This window comes from Chlorocebus sabaeus, chromosome 16 (assembly GCF_047675955.1).
Source record: "Chlorocebus sabaeus isolate Y175 chromosome 16, mChlSab1.0.hap1, whole genome shotgun sequence".
Classification (NCBI taxonomy): Eukaryota; Metazoa; Chordata; class Mammalia; order Primates; family Cercopithecidae; genus Chlorocebus; species Chlorocebus sabaeus.
Window position 1 is genome coordinate 7,512,438 of NC_132919.1, and position 21,422 is coordinate 7,533,859.

At 49.2% G+C, this 21,422-nt stretch overlaps 1 protein-coding gene across 2 annotated transcripts; it reads right to left on the reverse strand.

The window, feature by feature from the left end:
* Window positions 1-3,449: 3,449 nt before the first annotated feature.
* On the reverse strand, window positions 3,450-21,421 carry TP53 (tumor protein p53). 2 transcript variants are annotated; one of them, XM_008010194.3, is made up of 11 exons: window positions 21,313-21,421; window positions 11,548-11,649; window positions 11,407-11,428; window positions 11,058-11,321; window positions 10,129-10,312; window positions 9,935-10,047; window positions 9,253-9,362; window positions 8,774-8,910; window positions 8,608-8,681; window positions 5,638-5,744; window positions 3,450-4,711 (listed from the first exon to the last, which is right to left on the reverse strand). In XM_008010194.3, the coding sequence occupies exons 2-11, from the start codon at window positions 11,619-11,621 to the stop codon at window positions 4,630-4,632; spliced, it is 1,167 nt and encodes a 388-aa protein (XP_008008385.2). In that variant the 5' UTR covers window positions 11,622-11,649; window positions 21,313-21,421; the 3' UTR covers window positions 3,450-4,629. The 2 variants fall into 2 exon arrangements, with proteins under 2 accessions (XP_008008385.2, XP_008008383.3); XM_008010192.3 differs by having other exon boundaries at window positions 11,407-11,649; window positions 21,313-21,415.
* Window position 21,422: the final 1 nt, after the last annotated feature.

Here is a 21,422-nt window from a genome sequence, read left to right on the forward strand (position 1 = left end):
TTAAAGTGTGTGTGTGTGTTTTTTAAGGAAATGGCTACTAAAATTTAATCAAATTCCTTTCAGCATCTGTTGATATGATACATAATTTTTCTAAACTTAATGTATTGAATTAGGTTGATAGATTGTCTGCTATTAAGACCAACTTTGGGCTGGGCGTGGTGGCTCACGCTTGTAATCCCAGCACTTTGGGAGGCTGAGGTGTGCGAATCACCTCAGGTCAGGAGTTCCAGGTTAGCTGGTGACATAGTGAAATCCTATCTCTACTAAAAACCGGGCATGGTAGCGTGCACCTGTAGTCCCAGCTACCTGGGAGGCTGAGGCAGGAGAATCGCTTGAACCGGGAGGCAGAGATCACGCCACTGCACTCCATCCTGGGCGACAGAGCGACACTCCATCTCAAAAAAAAAAAAAAAAAGAAAAAAAGAAAAAAAAACCCACACACACAAATGAATAAATTTAATTTTAAAATTAAAATTTAAAAATTGTAAATGTGTTTCACAATATTTTATTTTATTAAAATAGAAGTGGGGTGTTGCTATGTTGCCTAGGCTGATCTGAAACTCTTGGCCTCAAGCTATCCTCCTGCTTTAGCCTCCCAGTGTGCTGGGATTACAGGTATATTTTTAATTTTTAGGATGCATACCAGGTCCCTTTCTTTTCTTTTTAACGATGAAAGCATTTAAGGCTATTCAATCTCCTTAGAGTATGAATTTTAGATTTGGAGAACTCATGTTCCTAAAATGAGGGGGAAATGTTTTTTTTTCTTTCTTTTTTTTTTTTCTTTTTGAGATGGAGTCTTGCTCTGTTGCCCAGGCTAGAGTGCAATGGCATAATCTCGGCTCACTGCAACCCTCTGCCTTCTGGGTTCAAGTGATTCTCCTGCCTCAGCCTCCTGAGTAGCTGAGATTACAGGCGTGATCCACTGTGCCCAGCAGGAAATATTTTCTAAATAAAAAAACAGAACATACTGATTTAAGGTTGTGAATTACAAGTTTAGATCGGAGCCATGAGGAAATTGGGAGATTTGATTTTAGACCTCATTAGGATAAGGCCTGGGCTCTCTGAGTGGGAGGGTAGGGACCACGTCTGCCATAGGTTTCAGGGCCTAAAACAGCTCCTGGCACAGGGTAAGGTACCAATGAGTACCTGCTTGACTGGATGGGACAGGAACTTGAACATGACCAGAGGGAAAGAAGTCAGCAAGTAGGACCAGATAGGGTAGAGTATATATATAGTGTAGCAGAGCTGGCCTGAAGTCTCAGACTTTGTACTTCTTTTTTTGTGTGTTTTGAGATGGAGTTTCACTCTTGTTGCCCAGGCTGGAGTGCAATGGCAGGATCTCGGCTCACTGCAACCTCCACCACTCTTGTTGCCCAGGCTGGAGGCAATGGCAGGATCTCGGCTCACTGCAACCTTCACCTCCGAGTTCAAGCAATTCTCCTGCTTCAGCCTCCCGAGTAGATGAGATGACAGGCGTGCACCACCATGCCCATTTAATTTTGTACTTTTAGTAGAGACGGGGTTTCATCATGTTGGTCAGGCTGGTCTCCCAGCTCCTGACCTCAGGTGATCCTGAGGCCTGCCTTGGCCTCCCACAGTGTTGGGATTACAGGCGTGAGCCACCACGCCCGGCCGTAATTCTCAATCCGGCAATCTATCAGCTCACGAAGAGTTTGGCAGAGTCAGAATGGATCTGAAGCAGCACAGCAGAAATGAAAACAGAGCTAGGGACATAATCTAGGAAAAGGCTGGGACTGAAAGGGTGGAGGACGGTTGTCAAAAACGGAGATTTTCTGTTTACTTGAAATCTAGGCCGGGCGCGGTGGCTCAAGCCTGTAATCCCAGCACTTTGGGAGGCCGAGACGGGTGGATCACGAGGTCAGGAGATCGAGACCATCCTGGCTAATATGGTGAAACCCCATCTCTACTAAAAATACAAAAAACTAGCCGGGCGAGGTGGCGGGCGCCTGTAGTCCCAGCTACTCGGGAGGCTGAGGCAGGAGAATGGCGTGAACCCGGGAGTCAGAGCTTGCAGTGAGCTGAGATCCGGCCACTGCACTCCAGCCTGGGCAACAGAGCGAGACTCCGTCTCAAAAAAAAAAAAAAAAAAAGAAATCTGCAGAGTAGATCCAAGTGTAGTCATAGGTGAACACATGTGCACACACACAAATGGTAACTATGTGTGATGATGGACATGCTAATTAATTTGATTGTGGTAATGATTTCACAATATACCCCGATATCAAATCATCACACTACTTGAATGTATGCAATTTTGGGGGGTCAATTATGCCCCAATAAAGCCTAAAAAAAAAAAAAAGGAAAAGGAAGCTCATCAAGGTGACCTGTCTACAGAGGCAAGCGGAGGGACTGAGCTTTTTGCCTGCTGGGTAGGGATAGATGTTTAAGTTAAAAGTCTCTGAAAGGGGCAGATGTGGATCTCCTGGGGAGAGTGTTTGACATTCCCTGCTAAGAAAGAGAAAAAAAAAGGTGGTCTTGAGGTCAGGAAGGCTGGTCACTTCATAGCTGTCTGGGATCCTTGGGGCAAGGCAAGGGGCTGGCACCTTCAGCTGGTTGATGAGCTGAGAGGCTAGTGGCCCCAGAAGCACCCCTGGACAGTAGCACCCTCTGGACCCTAGCACCCGTCTCCACCACCAGGGAGGAGGAAGGACAAGCCACGTCTGACCACCCCTCCAAGCACTGGCTCAGACAGCAGTGGGTGATGGGGAAGAGCCTGCCTGCCTCCAGCCCCCCTCCCTGGGAGCCAGCAGCCCTGAGGAGCATGGGCAGGCGGTACTGAGCTCCTCAACCGGACTCTCCTCCCTATCCCAAGAAGCCCTTTGAAAGGTTTTCCTGGCAGAGTTTAAAGCTTCAATTCATTCAACCACCTGGCATGAGGCCCAGGATGAGGGGATGCTGGGAAGGCCCTAGCCCCACACCCCTACTCTTACCTTAGCTGCCCCCACTTTCCTGGGACCCTGGCTAGCAGGCCTCCTACTGGCCTCTCTCTATCCAGTAGCACCCACCCCCGTTCCCCTTGGGAACCCAGGTATCCTGCCACTTTCTAGTGGAGCAGATGGCCACCCTGGAGGCTCAGGCTTGCTAAATCAGACATTTAAATCCCGTAATCCTTGGTGAGAGGCTGCCGAGGGGGGAGGTAGTCCAATCCTAGAAGCAGGGGAGGGAACCTTGTGCCAGCCGTGGCCGGAGGGGAGGAGGGACAGTTGGTTCCTGAGTTATGAATGGAGCCACCCCCCTCCCTTGTTGTCATGCAGCCCGCAGACTGACCCAGTCTCCAGCCTTTGTTCCCCTCCCGGAACCCGGGCCCTGGGCCCCCCAGCCCACACTCCTTGCAGACTCAGGTTGCTGCTTCCCAGCACCTCGCCACTCACCCCTGCACCTGCTGACCCTGGTAGCCTGCACTGGTATTCACCCCTCAGACACACAGGTGGCAGCAAAGTTTTATTGTAAAATAAGAGATCGGTATAAAAATGGGATATAAAAAGGGAGGAGGGGAAGGGTGGGGTGAAAATGCAGACGTGCTTGCAGAATGTAAAAGAGGTTGACCCTTCTGGCTGGACGTGGTGGCTCACACTTGTAATCCCAGAACTCTGGGAGGCTGAGGCAGGCGGATCACCTGAGCCCAGGAGTTTGAGACCAGCCTGGGCAACATTGTGAGACCCCATCTCTACCAAACATGCAAAAATTGGCTGGCCGTGGTGGCATGAACCTGTGGTCCCAGCTACTCCGGAGGCTGAGGCAGGACTGCTTGAGCCGGGGAGGCAAAGGCTGCAGTGAGCCAAGATCACGCCACTCCACTCCAGCCTGGGCAACAGAGTGAGACCCAGTCTCAAAGAAAAAAAAAAAAAAAAGAAAAGAAAAGAAATTGACCCTGAGCATAAAACAAGTCTTGGTGGATCCAGATCATCATAGACAAGAGATGAAATCCTCCAGGGTGTGGGATGGGATGAGATTTCCTTTTAGGTGCTAAGGTTCACCAACAGGTTCTCAGACAAGGGTTTGGCCGGGCCAGCAGGGACTTGGCAACTCCCTCTACTTAACAGCTGCCCAGCTGTAGAAACTACCAACCCACCGACCAACAGGGAGAGGGAACGAGCACCCTCAAGGGGGTCAAGTTCTAGACCCCATGTAATAAAAGGTGGTTTCAAGGCCAGACATACATTATTTCATTAACCCTCACAACACACTCTGTGAGGTAGGTGCAAATGCCAGCATTTCATAGATATGGGCCTTGAAGTTAGAGGAAATTCAACAATGAGGGACAGCTTCCCTGGTTAGTACGGTGAAGTGGGGTGCCACCTAGAATGTGGCTGATTGTAAACTAACCCTTACCTGCAAGAACATTTCTTACATCTCCCAAACATCCCTCACAGTAAAAACCTTAAAATCTAAGCTGGTTATGTCCTACCCCCCATCCTCCTCCCCACAACAAAACACCAGTGCAGGCCAACTTGTTCAGTCGAGCCCCGGGACAAAGCAAACGGAACTCCTGGGTGCTTCTGACACACACCTATTGCAAGCAAGGGTTTAAAGACCCAGAACTCAAAATGGCAGGGGAGGGAGAGATGGGGGTGGGAGGCTCAGTGGGGGAACAAGAAGCTGAGAATGTCAGTCTGAGTCAGGCCCCTCTGTCTTGAACATGAATTTTTTATGGCGGGAGGTAGATTGCCCCTTCTTGGACTTCAGGTGGCTGTAGGAGACAGAAGCAGGGAGGAGAGACGACATCACATGAGTGAGAGGGTCTGTGCCCCTTTTCCCTGACCAATGCGTTGAAGGGCCTAAGGCTGGGACAAGGGGAATTCAAATCAAGATGATGGCCACACCCCAGGCAAATGTTTACTGAGTACCTCAGAGTATTGGCGTGTATTAGACTCATCATCTTCCCTTACCCCATTTTATTTTATTTTTTTAGTTTTTTTGAGACGGAGTTTCACTCTTGTTGCCCAGGCTGGAGTGCAATGGCGGGGTCTCGGCTCACCGCAACCTCCACCTCCCGGGTTCAAGTGATTCTCCTGCCTCAGCCTCCTGAGTAGCTGGGATTACAAGCATGTGCCACCACGCTCGACTAATTTTGTATTTTTAGTAGAGACGGGGTTTCTCCATGTTGGTCAGGCTGGGTTCAAACTCCAGACCTCAGGTGATCCACCCGCCTCAGCCTCCCAGAGAGCTGGGATTACAGGCGTGAGTCACTGCGCCTGGCCCCTTTACCCCATTTTATATATAAGGAAACTGAGTCTGACGGGGGTCACCTAGGACCTGCCGGTGCATGGCAGGGCTGAGTATATGACCTGAAACTCTGGCTCTACTCAATATTACACAATTATGAGGCCCCTCCTTGAGACCCTCCAGCTCTGGTCTCGGAGATGCTGAGAATGGCAAAGAACTATCCACACATCCACACTTGTCCCTGGGTTTGGAGGTTCTGTGGATACACTGAAGCAAGAATGTGGTTATAGGATTCAACTGGAGGAAGACTAAAAAACTGTGCAGGGCTGGGACCCAGTGAGATGGGGTCAGCTGCCTTTGACCATGAAGGCAGGATGAGAATGGAATCCTATGGCTTTCCAACATAGGAAGGCAGGGGAGTAGGGCCAGGAAGGGGCTGAGGTCACTCACCTGGAGTGAGCCCTGCTCCCCGCTGGCTCTTTCCCAGCCTGGGCATCCTTGAGTTCCAAGGCCTCATTCAGCTCTCGGAACATCTCGAAGCGCTCACGCCCGCGGATCTGCAGCCAGAGAGGAGGGGGAGAAATAAATATACACACAGTACCTGAGCTAAAAGATGGTTCAACCTACAATTGTTTGACTTTATGATGGTACAAAAGCAACATGCATTTAGTAGAAACTGTACTTCAAGTATCTATACAGCTGACTTTTAAAAACTTTATTTATTTATTTATTTATTTATTTTTGAGATGGAGTCTTGCTCTGCCGCCCAGGCTGGAGTGCAATGACGCAATCTCAGCTCATTGCAATCTCTACCTCCTGGGTTCAAGTGATTCTTGTACCTCAGCCTCCCGAGTAGCTGGGACTACAGGTGTGTGCCACCACACCCGGCTAATTTTTGTGTTTTTAGTAGACGGGGCTTCACCATGTTAGCCAGGCTGGTTTCCAACTCCTGATGTCAGGTGATCCACCCACCTCCGCCTCCCAGAGTGGTGGGATTACAGATGGGAGCCACCGTGCCCGGCCCTTTTTTAGATTTTAGAGATGATGTCTTGCTATGTTGTTCAGGCTGGACTCAAACTCTTGGGCTCAAGTGATCCTCCTGCCTTAGCCTCTCAAGTAACTGGGACTAGAGGTGCAAGCAACTGTGCCTCGTTTCTTTTCTTTTTTTTTTTGAGATGGAGTCTCACTCTATTGCCTAGGCTGGAGTGCAGTGGAGCCATCTCAGCTCACTGCTACTCCACCTCCTGGTTCAAGCGATTCTCCTACCTCAGCCTCTCAAGTAGCTGAGATTACAGGCACCCGCCATCATGCCTGGTTAATTTTTGTATTTTAGTAGAGATGGGGTTTCACCATGTTGGCCAGACTGGTCTCGATCTCCTGACCTCGTGATCCACCCGCCTCGGCCTCCCAAAGTGCTAGGATTACAGGTGTGAGCCACCGTGCCTGGCCTTTTCTGAGTCTCGCTCTGCGCCCAGGCTGTGCCCGGCCCGACTGTGCCTCCTTTTATGCAACCATGCTGTTTCCCACTTTCAGTAACAATATTCAATAAATCACATGAGATATACAACACTACTATAAAATAGGCTTTGTGTTAGATGACTTTGCCCAACCGTAGGGTAACTTAAATGTTCTGAACACGTTTCAACTAAGCTAGGGCTGAGTGTGGTAGCTCGTGCCTGTAATCTCAGTACTTGGGGAGGCTGAGGTGGAAGGATTGATTGAGCCCAGGGGTTTGATACTAGCATGGGCAACACAACAAGACCTTGACTTCACAGAAAATAAAAAATTAGCTGGGTGTCGTGGCATGTGCCTGTAGTCCTAGCTACTTGGGGGGCTGAAATCACCGGAGCCCGGGGACATCAAGGCTGCAGTGAGCTGAGATCGTGCCACTGCACTCTAGCCTGAGTGAGAGAGACAGACTCTCTCTTAAAATAAATAAATAAATAAATAAATAAATAAATAAATAAATAATAAAAATTAGCTGGGTATGGTGGCTCACACCTATAATCCCAGCACTTTGGGAGGCCAAGGCGGGCGGATCACATGGTCAGGAGTTTGAGACCAGCCTGGCCAACATGGTGAAACCCCATCTCTACTAAAAATACAAAAATTAGCCGGGTGTGGTGGCAGGCGCTTGTAGTCCCAGCTACTCAGTAGGCTGAGGCACGAGAATTGCTTGAACCCGGGAGGCAGAGGTTGCAGTGAGCCAAGATCGAGCCACTGCACTCTAGCCTGGGTGACAGAGCGAGACTCCGTCTCAAAAAATAAAATAAAATAAAATAAAATAAAAATAAAAATTAGGCAGGCATGGTGGTATGGGCCTGTAGTTCCAGCGACTTGGGAGGCTGAGCTGGGAGGATGGATGGAGCCTGGGAGGTGGAGGCTACAGTGAGCTGTGACTGCACTACTGCACTCTATCCAGTCTGGGTGACAAGAGCAAGACCTTGTCTCAAAAAAGTAGGCTAGAGACCAGCCTGGGCACTATAGTGAGACCCTATCTCTACAAAAAATTTAAAAAATTAGCTGGGTGTGGTGGTGTACACCTGTGGTCCTAGCTACTGGGGAGGCAGAGGTGGCGGGATTGCTTGAGCCCAGGAGTTCGAGGGTATAATGAGCTATGATCACATCACTGTAATCCAGCCTGGGCAACAGAGCAAGATGCTGTCTCCATTAAAAATAAAGTAAAAGTAGACTAAAAAAAGCAGGCCGGGTGCAGTGGCTCACGCCTGTAATCCCAGCACTTTGGGAGGCCGAGGCGGGTGGATCACAAGGTCAAGAGTTCGAGACCAGCCTGGCCAACATGGTGAAACCTCACCTCTACTAAAAAAAACCCAAAAAACAAAAAAAAACCCCAAAAATCAGCTGGGCGTGGTGGCGGGTGCCTGTAATCCCAGCTACTCAGTAGGCTGAGGCAGGAGAATCACTTGAACCCGGGAGGCAGAGTATGCAGTGAGCCGAGATCCCTCCACTGCACTCCAGCCCCGGCGACAGAGTGAGACTTCGTCTCAAAAAAAAAAAAAAAAAAAAATGTAGGCTAGGCTAAGCTGTGATGTTCCTTAGATCAGGTGTATTAAATCCATTTTCAACTTACAATATTTTCAACTTACGACGAGTTTATCAGGAAGTAACACCATCGTAAGTCAAGTAGCATCTGTATCAGGCAAAGTCATAGAACCATTTTCATGCTCTCTTTAACAATTTTCTTTTTGAAAGGTGGTCTGGTCCTTTAAAATATATATTATGGTATAAGTTGGTGTTCTGAAGTAAGTTAGGTACAACCAAGAGCCATTGTCTTTGAGGCATCACTGCCCCCTGATGGCAAGTGCCCCAATTGCAGGTAAAGCAGTCAAGAAGAAAATGGCATTTTGAGTGTTAGACTAGAAACTTCCCACTTGATAAGAGGTCCCAAGACTTTAGTACCTGAAGGGTGAAATATTCTCCATCCAGTGGTTTCTTCTTTGGCTGGGGAGAGGAGCTGGTGTTGTTGGGCAGTGCTAGGAAAGAGGCAAGGAAAGGTGATAACAGTGAATCTGGGGTATAACTGCACCCTTGGTCTCCTCCACCGCTTCTTGTCCTGCTTGCTTACCTCGCTTAGTGCTCCCAGGGGGCAGCTCGTGGCAAGGCTCCCCTTTCTTGCGGAAATTCTCTTCCTCCGTGCGCCGGTCTCTCCCAGGACAGGCACAAACTCGCACCTCAAAGCTGTTCCGTCCCAGTAGATTACCACTACTCAGGATAGGAAGAGAGAAGCAGGAGGCAGTAAGGAAATCACGTCCTACCTGTCGCGTTTAAAAAAACAGGCTCCATCTACTCCCAACCACCCTTGTCCTTTCTGGAGCCTAAGCTCCAGCTCTAGGTAGGTGGAGGAGAAGTCACAGGTAACGGATCCCAAAGCCAGAGAAAAGAAAACCGAGTGGGAGTAGTAAGGAGATTCCGCACAGGGGATGTGATGAGAGGCGGATGGGTAGTAGTATGGAAGAAATCAGTAAGAGGTGGGCCCAGGGGTCAGAGGCAAGCAGAGGCTGGGGTGCAGCAGGCCAGTGTGCAGGGCGGCACGTGGCTCCTGACCTGGAGTCTTCCAGTGTGATAATTGTGAGGATGGGCCTCCGGTTCATGCCGCCCATGCAGGAACTGTTACACATGTAGTTGTAGTGGATGGTGGTACAGTCAGAGCCAACCTAGGAGAGAACATAGGCCCAAGATGAGGCCAGTGGGCCCTGGGGAGACCTGTGGCAAGCAGGGGAGGCCTTTTTTTTTTTTTTGAGACAGAGTCTCGCTGCGTCACCCAGGCTGGAGTGCAGTGGCCGGATCTCAGCTCACTGCAAGCTCCGCCTCCCGGGTTCACGCCATTCTCCTGCCTCAGCCTCCCAAGTAACTGGGACTACAGGCGCCCGCCACCACGCCCGGCTAATTTTTTTTTTTTTGTATTTTTTAGTAGAGATGGGGTTTCACCGTGTTAGCCAGGATGGTCTTGATCTCCTGACCTCGTGATCCGCCTGCCTCGGCCTCCCAGAGTGCTGGGATTACAGGCACGAGCCACCGCGCCCGGCTGAGCAGGGGAGGCCCTTAGCCTCTGTAAGCTTCAGTCTTTTCAACTGTGCAGTGGGTGAACCCATTTACTCTGCACATCTCATGGGGTTATAGGGAGGTCAAATAAGCAGAAGGAGAAAGCCCCCCTACTGCTTACCCGGAGGGCCACTGACAACCGCCCTTACCCCCTCCTCCCGGAGACCCCAGTTGCAAACCAGACCTCAGGCGGCTCATAGGGCACCACCACACTATGTCGAAAAGTGTTTCTGTCATCCGAATACTCCACACGCAAATTTCCTTCCACTCGGATAAGATGTTGAGGAGGGGCCAGTCCTAAGAGAAATCAGTGAGGAATCAGAGGTCTGGAGACCCTGGGCAACCAGCCCTGTCGTCTCTCCGGCCCCAGCTGCTCACCATCGCTGTCTGAGCAGCGCTCATGGTGGGGGCAGCGCCTCACGACCTCAGTCATGTGCTGTGACTGCTTGTAGATGGCCATGGCGCGGACGCGGCTGCCGGGCGGGGGTGTGGAATCAACCCACAGCTGCACGGGGCAGGTCTTGGCCAGCTGGCAAAACATCTTGTTGAGGTCAGGGGAGTACTGTAAGAAGAAGGAGACAGAGTTGAAAGTCAGGGCACAAGTGAACAAATAAAGCAACCGGAAGAGGGCAGCAAAGAAACAAATATGCATAAGCACCTCCTGCAACCCACTAGGGAGCTAGAGAGAGTTGGCGTTACACCTCAGGAGCTTTTCTCTTTTTTTTTGAGATAGGATCTTGCTCTGTCACCCAGGCTGGAGCACAGTGGCGTGATCATGGCTCACTGCAGCCTCCATCTCCTAGGCTCAAGTGATCTTCCCACCTCAGCCTCCTGAGTGGCTGGGACTATAGGTATGCACCACCATGCCTGGCTAATTTTTTGTATTTTTTTTGTAGAGACGAGGTTTCACCATGTTACCCAGGCTGGTCTTGAACTCCTGGGCTCAGGTGATCTGCCTGCCTTGGCCTCTTTGAGAGTGCTGGGATTGCAGGCGTGAGCCACCAAGCCTGGTCAGGAGGTTATTTTCAAAAGCCAAGGAATAAGCGTGGGTGAAGAAAAAGAAAGGTTCTGCATCCCCAGGAGAGATGCTGAGGGTGTGATGGGATGGATAAAAGCCCAAATTCAAGGGGGAATATTCAACTTTGGGACAGGGGTCAGAGATCACAGGTTAAGTGGGTAAACTATAAAAAACACTGACAGGAAGCCAAAGGGTGAAGAGGAATCCCAAAGTTCCGAACAGAAGAAATGCAGGGGTATATGACCAGGCATTGAAGTCTCATGGAAGCCAGCCCCTCAGGGCCACTGACCGTGCAAGTCACAGACTTGGCTGTTCCAGAATGCAGGAAGCCCAGACGGAAACCGTAGCTGCCGTGGTAGGTTTTCTGGGAAGGGACAGAGGATGACAAGGGCCAGGAGGGGGCTGGTGCAGGGGCCGCCGGTGTGGGGGCCATGGGGGGAGCAGCCTCTGACATTCTGGGAGCTTCATCTGGACCTGGGTCTTCAGTTAACCATTGTGCAAGATCATCCGGAGATAGCATCAAATCATCCACCGCTTGGGACGGCAAGGGGGACTGTAGATGGGTGAAAGGAGTAGTCAGAGGACCAGGTCCCCACCCCCCCAGCCCGCCAGGTCCCCAGCCCAACCCTTGTCCTTACCAGAACGTTGTTTTCAGGAAGTCTGAAAGACAAGAGCAAAAAGTCAGTCCCATGGATTTTTTTTGCTTCCCACAGGCCTCTGCTAGGGGGCTGGGGTTGGGGTGGGGACAGTGGGTCTGCCCCTCCCATGGATCTACTCACAGTTTCCATAGGTCTGAAAATGTTTCCTGACTCAGAGGGGGCTCGATGCTGGGATCTGACTGCGGCTCCTCCATGGCAGTGACCCGTAAGGCAGTCTGGCTGCTGCAAGGGGAAAAGTGGGGGTCCAGCATGAGACACTTCCAACCCTGGGTCACCTGGGCCTGCGGAGAAGGAATCCCTTCCCTCAACACCATGCCAGGGTCTGAGGCAGCATAGCTTCCCGTGGAGTAGGAAAAGAATGGCTGCTTCACATCCTCTCTTCCAGTCTTTCACCACAACCTAAGCACTCCTGCCCCACCCCTACCAGCCATGCACTTCTTTGAGGAAAAGATAATCATGAGAGGGACTTCCAACCTTCCCACCACGAAATCCCCAAGACTACCTAAATGTGCACCCTATTCCCAACTCCCTTCCTGTATTTATTATTTATTTATTTTTTTGAGATGGAGTCTCGCTCTGTCACCTAGGCTGGAGTGCAATGGCGCGATCTCAGCTCCCTGCAACCTCTACCTTCCGGGTTCAAGTCATTCTCCTGCCTCAGTCTCCCGAGTAGCTGGGATTACAGGCAAGTGCCACCACACCCAGCTAACTTTTGTATTTTTTAGTAGAGACAGGGTTTCGCCATGTTGGCCAGGCTGGTCTCGAACTCCTGACCTCAGGTGATCCGCCTGCCTCGGCCTCCTAAAGTGCCAGGATTACAGGCGTGAGCTACCGCGCCCTGCTCCCACTTCCTGTTAACAAGGATGCAGTCGTTCTCAGCCTGCAATCTGTGTGTGGGAAAAGATCCCCTTGGCCCCCACCCTTCCCCACTTGATACCTGGCTCCGCTTCTTTGATTCCTTTCACTGCAAAGCTTCTGGAAGAACAACTGTCTCACCATTCACCTTCCCATTCTCTTGCGACACTCCTCAGCCCTGCGTTTACAAACCCCTCACGAATGCCCCTTCTCGGCTTCTTTAATCTCATCTCTTACCAACCACTCCCTCTTCCCCAAAAGCTCTAGCTAGACCGGCTGCCCTTCTCTGCTAATCAACTGGTGGTCCTGGCCAGCCGGAACACAGGGGTAGGCTCCTTCCCACGCAGACTCCAAGTCATCCTACTTTAATTCACATCACCTTATCTGCATTCTCATAGCACTTACATTGTCTAATACTTTTCCTTATTTATTTCATCTGTCTCCTCTAATAGCATATACACTTCATAAGGGCAGGGCAGTGATCTATCTCGTTGTCTTGCTGACCAACGTATTAGATCACAATGCCTTGCACCTGCTTGGGCTCAATAAATGTGAGTAATACACGAGCCTGTTATATGAGAGGTCAAGGGAGCAAGAAGGAGCAAGGGGCAGCCCCTGTGTGAACCAGCATCTTGCACGAAGTTATGCAACTATCATCTCACCTTCTCCCTGACAAGCTTTCAAAGGCTTTGCCATGTTCTTTCTCTCTTTCTTTTTTTTTTTAATGAGAGAGTTTCGCTCTTTTCACCCAGGCTGCAGTGGTGCAATCTAGGCTCACTGAAACCTCTGCCTTCTGGTTTCAAGCGATTCTCCTGCCTCAGCCTACCGAGTAAGCTGGGATTACAGGCGCCTGCCACCACGCCTGGCTAAATTTTTTGTATTTTTATTAGAGATAGGGTTTCACCATGTTGGCCCGGCTGGTGTCAAACTCCTGACCTTGTGATCCACCTGCCTCGGCCTCCCAAAGCGCTAGGATTACAGGTGTGAGCCACCGCTCCCGGCCCGCCATGTTCTTTCTTTCTTTCTTTTTTTTTTTTTTTTTTTTTTGAGGCAGGGTCTTGCTTTGTTGCCCAGGCTACGACGCAGTAGTGCAATCATGGCTTACTACAGCCTCAGACTCCTGGGCTCAGTGATTCTCCTGCCTCAGCCTCCCAAGTAGCTGGGACCACAGAGGACTGCCTGGCTAATTTTTTAGTTTTTTTTCTTTTTCTTTTTTGGAGATGGAGTCTCGCTCTGTCGCCCAGGCTGGAGTGTAGTGGTGCGATCTCGACTCACTGCAACCTCCACCTCCCAGGTTCAAGAGATCCTCTTGCCTCAGCTTCCTGAGTAGCTGAGATTACAGGCGCCCACCACTGCGCCCGACTAATTTTTTGTATTTTTAGCAGAGATGGGGTTTTGCCATGTTGGCCAGGCTGGTTTCGAACTCCTGACCTCAGGTGATCCTCCCACCTCCGCCTCCCAAAGTGCTGGGATTACAGGCGTGAGCCACCGCGCCCGGCCAATTTTTGAGTTTTTTTGTAGAGGCAGGGTTTCACTATGTTGCCCAGGCAGGATGCTCTGTTTTTTTTTTTTTCAGGGATGCTCTCTTTATGTCAAATTTGTCATCAGATTTGCTAAGAAACATGCCCACTGAAAGTGTTCATTACACTTTTCTGTTTATTTATTTATTTATTTTTTGAGATGGAGTTTTGCTCTTGTTGCCCAGGCTGGAGTGCACTGGCATGATCTCGGCTAACTGCAACCTCCGCCTCCCGGGTTCAAGTGATTCTCCTGTCTCAGCCTCCCTAGTAGCTGGGATTACAGGCATGTGCCACCATGCCCAGCTAATTTTGTGTTTTTAGTAAAGACGGGGTTTCTCCATATTGGTCAGGTTGGTCTCGAACTCCCGACCTCAGGTGATCTGCCCGCCTTGGCCTCCCAAAGTGCTGGGATTATAGGCATGAGCCACCGTGCCTAGCCCACTTTTCTGTTTTTTGCAGTGACAAAACATCCCCCTACCAAACAACTCCTTTAATGCTAGGCTCTTATTTTATTTTATTTTATTTTATTTTATTTTTGAGACAGAGTCTCAGCTCTTGTTGCCCAGGCTGGAGTGCAGTGGCGCAATCTGTTCTCACTGCAACCTCTGCCTCCCGGATTCAAATGATTCTCCTGAGTAGTTGGGATTACAGGCCACCACACCTGGCTAATTTTGTATTTTTAGTAGAGACAGGGTTTCACCATGTTGGTCAGGCTGGTCTTGAACTCCCGACCTCAGGTGATCTGCCCGCCTTAGCCTCGTAAAGTGCTGGGATTACAGGCATGAACCACCAAGCGTGGCCTAGTACCCTGTGTATTATGGGAAATGTAAAGAGCTGAGGAATGTGCTGGACACACAGTAAGAGCTCAATAAAGGTTAGCTGTTTCTGCAGTTGTTCTATATTATTATTCTAGAGAGAACTGTGTGATTGTTAGTGTGGATCTGTGGTACTACCCCCACCCCCACTCCATTAATGCAAGTCCACCTCCTTCAGTCAACAGGTCAGGAGGTGGTGTCCTGAAATGGGGGGCCCAAAGTCTCAATCCCACTTGGAGGGACACATTTCCACACACAGGAGGTCTCTCTGTCTTCACCTCTCAAGTCTTCAGTAGCAACTAAAATCTCAGTGTTTTTCAGAGCAGGGCCTTTCCGGGGGTACCCCAGTATCAGAGAGGGCCAGGATACAAATGTGCCAAGCTGAACTAGGCCTTCCAAATGGCCAGGGAGCCAAAAGAAATGCAGGTACCCTTGGCTGGGTGGGAAGGCAATGAGCTCAACTGAGACTCCAAACAGGGGCAGGCCTGACCAGAATCATAACAGTGGCTGCTGGTATCAGCCCTGAAGGCCTATATGCCCGGTGATTCCCTAAACAACATAGTACGACAAGTACTTACATACACACTTGTATGTACATTAGCATTTTCATTGTATGGGGGTAATGTAAGTAATCTAGAGATAGTTCAAACTATATGGGAGGATATGTGTAGGTTAAATGCAAATACTATACCATCTTATATATGGGACTTAGACATCTGTGGGTTTGGTGTGTGAGGCGTCCCAGAACCAAGCCCCTACAGATAGAGGGATAACTATATTGCCCTGTAACCTGCAACCTTGCTATATTTATTAGTTTTGGTAGCTTTTTATGGATTTCCCATTAGGGCTTTTTCTTTTGAGATGGAATTTCACTCTTTTTTTTTTTTTTTTTTTTTTTTTTGAGACAGAGTCTCACTCTGTTGCCTGGCCTGGAGTGCAATGGCATGATCTCGGCTCACTGCAACCTCCACTTCCCAGGTTCAAGCAATTCTCCTGCCTCAGCCTTCCGAGTACCTGGGATTAGAGGTGCCTGTCACCATGCCTGGCTAATGTTTTGTATTTTTATTAGAGATGGGGTTTCACCATGTTGGCCAGGCTGGTCCAGGTGAGCCACCTGCCTCAGCCTCCTAAAGTGCTAGGATTACAGGCATGAGCCACCACGCCCGGCCCCATTAGGACGTGTATATATAGAATCATACTGGCTGTGAATATAAGTTTTATTTCTTCCTTTCTAATCGTTATTTCTTTTTTCTTTCCTTTTTATTCTTTGAGATGGAGTTTTGCTCTTGTCGCCCAGGCTGGAGTGCAATGGGACGATCTCAGCTCACTGCAACCTCTGCCTCTTGGGTTCAAGTTATTCTCCTGCCTCAGCCTCCCAAGTAGCTGGGACTACAGGCGCCCGCCACCACGCCCGGCTAATTTTTTTTGTATTTTCAGTAGAGACGGGGTTTCAGCATGTTAGCCAGGATGGTCTCGATCTGACCTTGTGATCCGCCCGCCTCGGCCTCCCAAAGTGTTGGGATTACAGGCATGAGCCACCGCGCCTGGCAGCATTGACTTTTCTACCATTATGTATGCTGCTAGTGGAACTCTGATTGTGGATGCCCTGTTATCAAACCAGGTAAGTTTCCTTTCCCTAGTTTGCTAGGAGGTTGGTTGGTTTGTAATTATGTATATGTGTTGAATATCCTTAACTGCTTTTGTTGCATCTGTTGAAATGATCATAGGGTTATGTTTCAATTTGCTAATGTGGTGAATTACACAGACTGATTTTTTCCCCCCAGTAAAGACCAGCCTGGCTATGTTGCTCAGGCTGGTCTTGAAATCCTGGGCTCAAGAGACCTTCCTGCCTCAGCCTCCCAAAGTGCTGGGATTATAGGCCTGAGCTACTGCACCAGGACGATTTTTGAAAGTTAAATCAACTACAATCCTGAGATAAACCTTGTTTGGTTAGAATGTATTTATGCTTTTACTTTTTCTTTTTTTGAGATGGAGTCTCACTTTGTTGCCCAGGCTGGAGTGCAATGGTGTGATCCCAGCTGACTGCAACCTCCGCCTCCTGGGTTCAAGTGATTCTCCTGCCTCAGATTCCCAAGCAGCTGGGATTACAGGTGCCCACTACCATGCCCAGCTAATTTTTTTTTTTTTTTTTTTGAGACAAAGTCCTGCTCTGTCACCCAGGCTGGAGTGCAGTGGCACAAACTTGGCTCACTGCAACCTCCGCCTCCCGGGTTCAAGCAATTCTGCCTCAGCCTCCTGAGTAGCTGGGATTACAGGCAGGTGCCACCACACTGGCTAATTTTTGTGTTTTTAGTAGACACGGGGTTTCACCATGTTTGTCAGGCTTGTCTCAAACTCCTGACCTCGTGATCTGCCCACCTCAGCCTCCCAAAGTGCTGGGATTACAGGCGTGAGCCACCGTGCCCAGCCTAATTTTTGTATTTTTATTAAAAACGGCGTTTCACCATGTTGGTCAGGCTGGTCTCAAACTCCTGACTTCAAGTGATCCGCCGGCCTCGGCCTCCCAAAGTACTGGGATTACAGCCGTGAGTCACCGCGCCCGGCCTATTTATCCTTTTTTCTATATTACCAGGTTTGGTTTGCTAAAATTTGTTAGCTTTTGCATGTATATGCTAACAGGAATATTGGTCTAAATTTTCTTTTCTTGCAATGTCCTCGTTTGGTTTTGGTACCAGGATTATGTTGGCTTCAAAACAAGTTGGGAAATGTTTCTCTATTTTCTTTTTCTTTTTTTTCTGAGACAGGGTCTCACTCTGTTGCCCAGGCTGGAGTACAGTGGCACAATCTCGCCTCACTGCAACCTCTGCTTCCCAGGTTCAAGTGATTCTTGTGCCTCAGCCTCCTGAGTAACTGGGATTACAGGTACGTGCCACCACGCCTAGCTAATTTTTTTTTTTTTTTGAGACGGAGTCTGGCTCTGTCGCCCGGGCTGGAGTGCAGTGGCCGGATCTCAGCTCACTGCAAGCTCCGCCTCCCAGGTTTACGCCATTCTCCTGCCTCAGCCTCCCGAGTAGCTGGGACTACAGGTGCCCGCCACCTTGCCCGGCTAGTTTTTTGTATTTTTTTAGTAGAGACAGGGTTTCATCGTGTTAGCCAGGATGGTCTCGATCTCCCGACCTCGTGATCCGCCCGTCTCGGCCTCCCAAAGTGCTGGGATTACAGGCTTGAGCCACCGCGCCCGGCCTAATTTTTGTATTTTTAGTAGAGATGGGGTTTCGACATGTTGGCCAGGCTGGTCTTGAACTCCCGACCTCAAGTGATTCCTGTCTCGGCGTACCAAAGTGCTGGGATTATAGGTATGAGTCACTGCACCCAGTCTGTTCCTCTATTTTCTGAAGAGTTTGTGTAAGATGGGTACTATTTCTTCCTCAAACGTTTAAAGAGAGCAAAGAACAGAGGAGATAAATAGAAAATAGCACTAAGAAGTCAGGCATGGTGGCTCACACTTGTAATCCCAGCACTTTAGGAGGCCGAGATGGGATGAAAGCTTGAGGCCAGCAGTTTGAGACCAGCCTGGGCAATATAGTGAGATCCTGTCAATACAAAAAAATAAAACAGCTGGGTATGCTGGAGTAGTCCAGCTACTTGTGAGGCTGAGGCTAGGGGACTGCTTGAGCCCAAGGGTTCAAGGCTGCAGTGAGCCTTGATTGTGCCATTGTACTCTAGCTTGGGCAACAGTGTGAGTCCCTGTCTCAAAAATTAAAAAAGAAAAAAAGAAAATAGCACTAAAATGGGAGCCCCATACTCCAATTGTACAATAATTAAAGTTAAAAGCATTCAGTAGAGAAAGGAAGCCTATTTCAACAAGTGGAGACAGAGTAACTGGATTTCTACACAGGAAACATACCAGAGACTGACTTCTACACCTCACACCATAAACAATTCATTTTAAGAATTAATTAATGGTTCAAGGATGTTAGTGTAAAACTTACAACCATAAAGGTCCTAAAAGATAAGATAGTATCTTCATGACTCGGGGGTAAAAAAAAAAAAAAGATGTCCTAAACAGGACAAGGCAAATACTGAACCTAAAAAAGATAAATCCGCTCCCCTTAAGATACTGTAAACTTTGTAAAGCAAACAAATAGGCAAGCAACAGATCAGAAGAAAACATTCAGGACACATGTATCTGATAAAGGACTTGTACCCAGAATGTATAAAGCAGTCCCACAACTGAACCCTAAAAACAAACAAAAGACCAAAATAACAGGCAAGACTTGAAGAGCTACTTTACAAACAAAATACGAATGGCCAATAGGCACATGAAAAAATGCTGAACATCCTTAGTCAACAGAGAACTGTAAATTACAACCACAAGGATATACCACATTAGAAAGACTGACAATACCCAATGTCCAGAAGTCTGTGGCACAACCATAATTAACTCCCATACCTTGCTAGTTGGAGTGTAAAATGGTACAACCGCTCTGGAAAACTCAGAGCTTCTGATAAAGTTCAAAATACACCTACTTTTTATTTCCAAACTCACAATTCCCCTCCTAAGTACTTCTCCAAGAAACACAAAAACATATGATCACAAAAACAATTGTACAAGAATGTTTATAGCAGCTTTATTTCACAACCTCAAATGGAAACAACTCAAAAGGCCATTAAAAGAACGGATATACAATCGATGGGCTATACTAAATGAAAAGGAGCAAAATACTGATATATACAACTACATGAACGAATGTCAGACAGCACATTGAAGGACAGAAGCCGACAAAAAGGAGCACATAATGTATGATTTTTTTTTTTTTTTTTTGAGACAGAGTTTCGTTCTTGTCGCCCAGGCTGGAGTGCAGTGGCACGATCTTGGCTTACTGCAACTTCTGCCTCCCGGGTTCAAGCGATTCTCCTGCCTCAGCCTCCCGAATAGCTGGGATTACAGGCGCCCACCACGCCCAGCAAATTTTTGTATTTTTTAGTAGAGACGGGGCTTCACCATGTTGGCCAGGCTGGTCTGGAACTCCTATCCTCAAGTAATCCGCCCGCCTCAGCCTCCCAAAGTGCAGGCGTGAGCCACCGCACCCAGCCTGATTCCATTTTATATGAAGTTCTCCAACAGGCAAAATGGTTATGGAGATCAAACTAAAGGTGGGATCGGGAATCTACTGGGAAGAGGGGCGATGAAACACTTCTGGGACGATGAAATGGGTCTCTGACTTGGTAGGCATCACGTAGTGGCTAGGGCCAAAACTCATCTTCTGTGCACTTGGTCTGTGCACTGCGCTGTGTGTAAATACCACCTCGATTTAGGAAAAAGATGACGTATGTACGGCACAAAGTGCCCGGTACGCGGCAGGTGCATGGGGAGAAACTGCGGAATGAAACAACCGCGAGCTAAGAGATGGGTAACCGGCAGAAATGAATTCGAGTTCCGCCTCCTACCGGGAAGAACCGGCTCGGGCCGGAGGGCTGCACGGAGGACCACACGGACGCCTGCGGGCCCGCCCCTTCCGCTTCACGACGTTCGGCCTGCGTCTGGAACTGGAATGGCCTAGCCCAAAGCCAGATAACAGGTAGATTGTTTTTCCGACAAATTATCAAACGATCCATTATTGCACTCTTTCAAAATTTGATTCTCAGACGTACCCATTCTTTTTTTTTTTCCTCCGGGAAGATGAGATGTACTCATCCTTGAAACCGCCCCCGGGATTGCCTTCTGCACACTTCTTTCCCTCCCTGTCTCACGCCATGGTAGCGTCCGCCTAGGTTGCAGGCGACCCGCGGGGTGGGGCACACCATTCAAAGAAGGGGAGGGATTGAGGTTTGCATCAAAACAAATACCCCTGCCTTTGCAAAGGCCATAACCAAGTAATCCAGAAAAAAAAAGTGCAGGTGGAGAATAGCAGCCTCCCTCTGCAAGTAAAAGGAACCGGCCTAAAGGATATTTTCTCTCTCTCTCCTCCCCTCTCATCGGGTGAATAGTGAGCTGCTCCGGCAAAAAGAAACCGGAAATGCTGCTGCAAGAAGCAGAAATGTAAATGTGGAGCCAAACAATAACACGGCTGCCGGCCCTCTCAGATTGAGATGGTCCTCCTCGGCCTGGCGGGCAAACCCCTCGTTTAGCACTTCTAACTTCCACGACTGACAGCCTTCAATTGGATTTTCTCCATCTAGCGGAGCCAAGGGCTGGCTGGAAAGATCGCTCCAGGAAGGACAAAGGTCCGGAAGTTGTGGGACCTTAGCAGCTTGGGCTCCCCGGATCACCTCCAAATGATCATTTCGGAATGGAGCCCGAGGTTTCACTAGAATGCCATGGGCTCTAAAATATACAGCCATGAGTTCTCAATGTTTCGAGATCCAAAAGTCTCAGATCTCAATGCTTTGTGCATCTTTTATTTCAGGGATTCCCTACGCCTAGCACCGGGTAGATGTGCAAAGAAGTACCCTTTAGGCCGGCTCAAGGTTCCCTAAAGCTCCACTCCTCTGCCTAGGCGTTCAACTTTGAGTTCGGATGGTCTTAACATCCCCACCATCTACACCCAGGTCTCCCAACAATGCAACTCCTATGTTGATCCCTCTAGCCGAGCTTCCATCCCACTCACCCGCAAGCTCGCTAAGGCCCCACTGCCCCACCCCCAGCCCCAGCGATTCTCCGGAGCTGAAAATACACGGAGCCGATAGCCCGTGACTCAGAGAGGACTCATCAAGTTCAGTCAGGAGCTTACCCAATCCTCAGGGAAGCGTGTCACCGTCTTGGAAAGCACGCTTCCAGCCCGGACGCCAAGTGTCCCCAGAGCCCCGCAGCTACCTGCTGCCTGGATGGTGGCTCTAGACT